Source organism: Montipora capricornis, chromosome 8 (genome assembly GCF_036669925.1).
Source record: "Montipora capricornis isolate CH-2021 chromosome 8, ASM3666992v2, whole genome shotgun sequence".
Classification (NCBI taxonomy): Eukaryota; Metazoa; Cnidaria; class Anthozoa; order Scleractinia; family Acroporidae; genus Montipora; species Montipora capricornis.
This window is the reverse complement of record NC_090890.1, coordinates 15561723-15568341: the sequence shown is the minus strand read 5'-3', so window position 1 is coordinate 15568341 and position 6619 is coordinate 15561723. Positions and strand designations below refer to the sequence as shown.

The following is a 6619-nucleotide window of genomic DNA, read 5'->3' as shown; positions in this document are numbered from 1 at the left end:
TATGATTGATATATCAAGCCGTTAAATCACTTTTGCTTTTGTTTTGCCGTTAGAAACCTTTTTAAATTTTAGTGTCATTTGATTCCATACCGGCTAGCAAGACAGAATTTACAGATTGGTCGAAGTTGTGTCTTTTTATTGTCTGTTTTGTTTAGAATCCAGCACGTTTCAGAAGGTTTAGACACCGGATGCTATGTTGTCTTCAATTAATACTTCCGCATACATTAAATAGAATTTGAGACAATAGCATTTCCGAAAGTACTCAGGCTTTTCGTTTGAGGTTGGCCGGACGTTACGTACGGTTTTTTACCATCTCACGTTCGGTACTTTGACGCTATAAATTTGGAGATTTGTTGACTTCTTTATTTTTCCTTTTTCTTTTTTTTTTTTTTTTGCTTTATGGTTTTGGGGCCTGAAAGAAACATAAGACAATCACAAACTAACAAGAAGTCATGTTGCCTTACAGTGCGACGCGCCTTACCGTGGCCACCTAACAAAGTTTTTTACAAATTGTCCGCCAATCAGGATGTGTGAATTTGATGACAGTCACGCCTCCTTGCAAAGTTCGCACAGTTGTAAGTAGAACACCGTTGCATGGGTTGTTGAGTTGACGTATTTACACATAATTGTTAAATGTGAAAGATTGTTGGGTGGCCACGGTAAGGCGCGTTGCACTGTAATTATGTTGGCATTTTATTCGCGCGATTAGTTTTATTTCGTTTATCTCAAGAATACAAAGAGCATTTGAGAGTTTCATTTACAGTATGTTATAGGGGACCCAGACTTGTTGAGGGTTCAATCCCAAGGCACTTTCAAGCCTCGCAAGAGAAAATAAACATGTCCGTCACCTTCATTGTCAAAACCGGTACTTTGAAAAGCTATCGAAAGCCCTGCAGTACTTTGCAACTTTAAGCGAAGAAACAACAAATGACTGCACCATTATGTAGAAAAATGGAAATTTTATACTTTTTTAATGTAGGAGATGTTTATGTTTCTTTAAAGTAGCACAAAACCGGCAAAAGTTGTGCGATTCAGTTCAGTGCCTGTTTGGAATGTCGTTCACGGTTGGTAGTTTACCATAAAGATCATGTTAATTTTTTTCAAGGGTTTCTCCCAAGGAAAAAAAGCAATAATATCTTCCGGTAGACGAGTTAAAAGCTCAGAAGGAAAAGCAAAATTTGTTTTGACTGCCAGATAATCGTAACATTTCTTACAGTTTGTTCAATTGCCTTTTTCCCAACCAGGATCAAATAATTATGGACCTGACGTTGACATAATGAGCAATCATTTAAAACGCACCATGTCCGACTTGCAAGATTTGACGATCCGATACGACGAAGTGTTAAAAGAAAAGGCTGTGCTGGAAAAGAGGTTGAGTAGAACTTCCAAAGAGTTGTTCGAGAAGAATCAGCTCATTGACGAACTGGAAAAACGGTATTTCGACACGGAAGCCATGTTGATGGAGTCACATTCTAGCGCTAAAAAGGTGGTGGAAGGCGCTGCGCAGCATCAGCAAGAACAGAACAGAGAAATGCTTGAAAGAACACATTTCATAATCGCCCTGCAAATGAAGCTTCTCTCCACCAAAGAGGAGGTAGACAAATTGAAAGAGAAGCTAGAGGAAAGCAACAACGAGAAAGAAAATCTTCTGAACCGCTTCTCTCAGATTTCAAAGAATTACGACAACCAGAGACGAGAATCGATGAAGCTGACGGAAAAGCTGGATCATCAAAAAGATAACGTCCAACGAGCCGAGGAACTGAAGGTAAAAGTTCGACAGCTGCAGTTCAGCAATCAGAAGCTTAAACAAGAAAAAGACGAGGCTTTGAGGGAATTAGAAGATCTGAAGTGTTGGACAGAAGCACTAAAAGCCAGGTATGATATTGTTGAAGAAGACAGGAAACAAACTCAAGAAAGTCATGAAAGCACTGTTGCTGATTACTCTGAACTCCGGGACAAAGCGGACGAATTGGAGCTGAGGTTGACAATTTCTGGGCGAGAAATTGAGGACTTGAAAAAGCGGTGCAAAGATTACGAACAGACGTCAAACACGTATCGAGAGCAACGAGATTTGTATGAGAAGGCGTGGAAGGAAACTGCGGCGGAACGAGATGAGGTGAGGAAGGACAGAGAAGAAACTATGTGCCGATTAACTGAAGTTGTCCGCAGTCGAGATGAAGCAATTGACAGACAGATGGAGTACAGCCGACAGTTTGAGCTGCAGTACAAGAAGACAGCTGAAGAACTACATCAAGTCAGGGAACGGCTTTATCAGACCGAACTTGAGATGGAAGATCTGAGGAAAGTCAAGCTTCAAAGGAATCCGTCAGATGTAAGCGATAGTGCCTTCGCTGCCGAGAAGGTAAGCGGTAAATGAAATGATGTTCATGTATTTGAGTGGGTGCACTTGTACCGCGTTTTGGATGGCATTGCTATCCAAACTGAAATGCCTTACTTGGGAGGGTTTCAGAGACTGGCATTTGTCGGGATTTCTTTTTGGCCGGCCGAAACATCGATTATGATTTCTAAATTTTCAACTATTCCGCAGTACCTCTCACTGAGCATTAAGATACCAACAATTCGTAGTTAAGTGAACCGAGCGCAGAAATCTAACTATCAGCTAAGAACTCTCTGGTCATGAGTGAGCTGCTGAAAGGAAGCTTGTAGTAATTGATTCTTTACTAAGTCGGAAATTTATCTTAACGAAAAATTAATGTAGATTGGAAGTGCTGCGAGACAATTATTTTCCACGTTGCTCCTGATGGCCAGCGATCACTGAGGCATAGTTAGTAGAGGCCTTAATTGTTTAGCTCGTTTCCGGGGTCTCCTCTCGCTTTAGGGGAAATAGAGAGAAAGAGAGGAACCCTTGGAACGAGAATAGCAAAAGTTTGCCTGACGTAACCTTTGTTGCAGTGTCACTGGACGGCAATTTCAATATCAAAGATAGATACGTCAATGTTTGCAAACTGTACATCGCTCCTACTCTCTATGTGCTACTATGAGCAAAAAATTAATTCTTCTTTTTCTTTGCAATTCAAAACTATGTTAACTGAACACAAAGTGACTCAAATATTTAAACCTTGGTTTAAACAAGACAAGACGCCTGTCTATTTTAAATGGAATTTTCCCATTTAATGGTGCACCATTACTAACTTTAAATCTTGAGGGAGCTGGATCGAGGAAAACATGACGTCAAAGACTCACTAGTTTAGGGATGCAAAGCATGAACGCGGCTTTCAGACTTTTAAACTAGTGTTTTGCATATATAACAAGCTGCATATACAAGATGATATTTTGACTAAATGACGTCACTTTTCCTTGATCCAACCCTCTGAAGTCCAATCAGTCAGTTTTGAACGTGAGTCCATTGTAATACTATCCTAGCATCAAAATCAACCAATTACGTTGATAACATTCAAAAAAAATTACGGTAAATTTAGCTTGCATTATTCTGTTCCTTCCCTATAAAATAAACTTGATGAAGAATTGTTCAGAATTTGTTTAAACGAACAATATCTAGAAATATTCTAAGTACGTATACGTATGTGTGATGCTGGCCTTGCGTTATTAATTCTTCCGTTCGCTCTTAAATTGAATTAGATCGATCTAAGCTTTGGTTCCGTAATTAGCTAGTACTCATTATTTATTCATTTATTTATGTATCTACTTTTTTTTGTTTATTAACCTTCTTTTAACTACTCAGCTCGTTTAGTTCTTACTCTTCTGAGTCGTTGTTTTTGTCCAATTAAGGGCCTGTTTACATGGAGGGAGGGAGGGTGCCCCGGCTGACCAAGTTACCCGGTGAAGGGGGGTTAAAACTTGCTCTTTTGAGTGGGCCACCGAGCACAACAAACATGATGGCGGACAAAAGAAACGTTTTGGCGGGTAGTTTAATGTTTTTATAATTTGTTTCGCTAGCCGCCGCTTTTGAGTGTCTGTGGAAACTATTTTGCACTTTATTTGTCATATCGTTCAGTTGATGTCAATGGCATATGATAACGACGAAACATTTCCCCAGGACGGCAATTTCTTCTCACCTCGGTTAGCCGGTGTAACCAGTCTCGAACCGTTTACATGCAAAATAGTAGGGTGCCTCCGGCAAGTAGACAGGGTGCCCCAGGAAGGCAGGTTACCTTGTCTAGCATGGAAACGCTTCAATCTCGTTTTTCTCGCTCTCCCAGGGTAGCTGTGTTAGACGGGTAACTCGGTTAGCCAGGGCACCGTCCCTCCATGTAAACAGGTCTAAAGGGGGCTCAAACCAGTTTCAAGACTTTCAAGAGACCTTGCTGTTAAATGGATCATTGACACTACAACATTTTATCACGTAACAGCAATGTTATGTTACCATGTGAAACATCAATTATTGCTGAACAAGATGCGGTCATTTTTATAACGTAACAAGTTACCATGGCAACAGGAAAGCCTTGCAAAAACACCCTATATTTTGGCTTTGGTTGCTCATATCTGAAAAACGAACTCGATCTCTTAATATTTATTGCACAATAGTGATCAGCAGGCCAAGATGAAACTCTCTGCAAAGTTTAAAGTCTGTGGAGCGGATTCAGAGCAACCTCAAATTTTCAATTATTTAAGGTAAATCCGCTGCACATATTTTTTTTAACTTTGCAGAAAGTTCATTCTGGCATGCTGATTACATTTCAGAAATAAAAAAATGAGATATGAGCAGCTGAAGCCAAAATATGGGGTGTTTTTGCACGACTTTCCTGCTGCCACGGTAACTTTTTATGTCACAATAATGACCGAATCTTTTTCAGCATTAATTGGTTTGATGAGGTGCCATAACATTGCTGTTAAGTTATTACCTGTTGTAGTGTTAATCCTTCTAATAAGAACGTTTCTTTCAAGTGTTGAAACTGGTTTGAGCCACCTTAATTTCCTTCCCTATTGTTATCTTACTTGTATTTTTGTGGCAACAAATAAAATAGTTCTTGTTGTTTTGGGGTAATGGCGGACCGTTATTAAACGTGGCAATCATAGTCTGTGCGACCACTGATCTTTGTTAATTGATCTTTTTTGGGGCAGAAAACTGGAAAGAGCTTCCACATAGATACTGAAGCTGCAATGGTAATGAAACTGGAACGAGGCGAAGAAATGGAAGAGAATTCGCCGCTGGAGAGTACTCACAGCAGTGAAGATTCATATGATTGGAGATCGCGCCGGAAGACAACTGAGATCATAGATAGCGTCAAAAAGCGCGTGGCCATGCAGAAATCACCTACAAACGAACAAAACATTGATAGCGTAGAAGATTCTCCTAAAAAAAACCTGTCATTAGACAATAAGTTAGAAGAGCTGATACCAGAGAGGCGAAGTCTTTCACCCGCAGCCCAAAACTCTTTGAGTCTTGATAGAAATCGCGGCAGAAGCCTTTTCAAAAGTGCACCGACTTACAGCACCTTGGAGTGCATGTTTGGTCCATCTGTTAGCAACAGTCCTTCCATTTACAGTGCTTTTGACAGCAACAATTCCCTGTATTCGTCTTTTCGTTCTTGCCGAAGTGGTATTTTGGGGTTACCTCAGAAGCTGTCGGGTCGTTGTGACAAATCCTCGGAACATGCTGCGCTTGACGATGAGAAGCCGAAAGCTGACGAGCGGGAACGCGAGCGCGAAGGGGAAACAGAAAGCCCAACCAGACCTGGCTATTTCAAAAGCATTTCATCTCCGTCGAAAGTCTTTAATTTTGTGCGGAGGCATAAATCAGCAGAGAGCTCAGGAAGCTCCTTTGATGAGAATGGAGACCACCTTGATAGCACGGTGTCAGAACACTTTAAAGATCCACCGTCAAATGTGCCGATGTCGATAACTCTTGAGACAGGTGATGATGAGGAAAAACGTAGATCAGAATTGGAAGAAATAGAACAGGCCTTAAAGTCTCCTACTCTTCAAAAAAGTTCTTTTCGCAAGAGATCAGGAGCTCTTTCTGCCGAAGACCGACCCAGAAGTTCATCAGCTCCGAACTCACCTTCCCCTCGTGTTCGTCAGCGAGCAGATGTTGAGGAAATTTCCTCACTTTAAAGAGCAGGTTCGTTTCGTGGTTATGAGCTCTGTTGAATTCGTTATGGTAAATTAAAAACGCACTCCTGCATGCAAAAATGTAAATGTAGTTAGAACATTCAGCCAAGGAAATATTCATGAAACAAGTCATGATAACCAGTGCTCTTTCTCCTTCTTCTGATGGTAGTTGATGGAGTGTATCTGACCAATCACAGAACGGTGAAAGCTAAAACAAAGAAAACACTCTCTTACGGACTGGATCTGGAAGTGTCGTTTCTGTGGGTTTTTTTTTCGACAGGCCTGACTATACTCACTTTGTCGATGAGAAGTCTTTTCAAACGTTCTTAGTCTTCAAGTGACTTAAAGGTGAAAATAAAGGTGTTTACGAAACGTAGATTTTAATTAATGTAACCACCCCAAGGGCATACAAAATCCGAACAGTGCGGTGTCGTTTTTAAAGAAGAAGGGCGTTTTTTGTGTATATTTTTCTATTTTGCAGAGCCTATGCCAGCTTTTTAAACCTTTTTTACTATTAATTCTTGGATTGGGCTGGGTTTTTTTTTTTTCGCTTTTTGCTGACGCTTAAAACAAGCTTTAAATTTAC

The 6619-nt window shown here is 40.5% G+C and overlaps 1 protein-coding gene across 1 annotated transcript in view; it reads left to right on the top strand.

Annotated features, from left to right (window-relative positions):
* Positions 1-6405, top strand: part of LOC138059956 (caspase recruitment domain-containing protein 9-like) — a 13331-nt gene extending 6926 nt beyond the window's left edge. The window contains exons 3-4 of the mRNA XM_068905620.1: positions 1245-2362; positions 5044-6405. Coding sequence (XP_068761721.1) covers positions 1245-2362; positions 5044-6036 — 2111 coding nt within the window. The 3' untranslated portion in view covers positions 6037-6405. The remainder of the gene's footprint in view (positions 1-1244; positions 2363-5043) is intronic.
* The last annotated feature ends 214 nt before the right edge of the window (positions 6406-6619 follow it).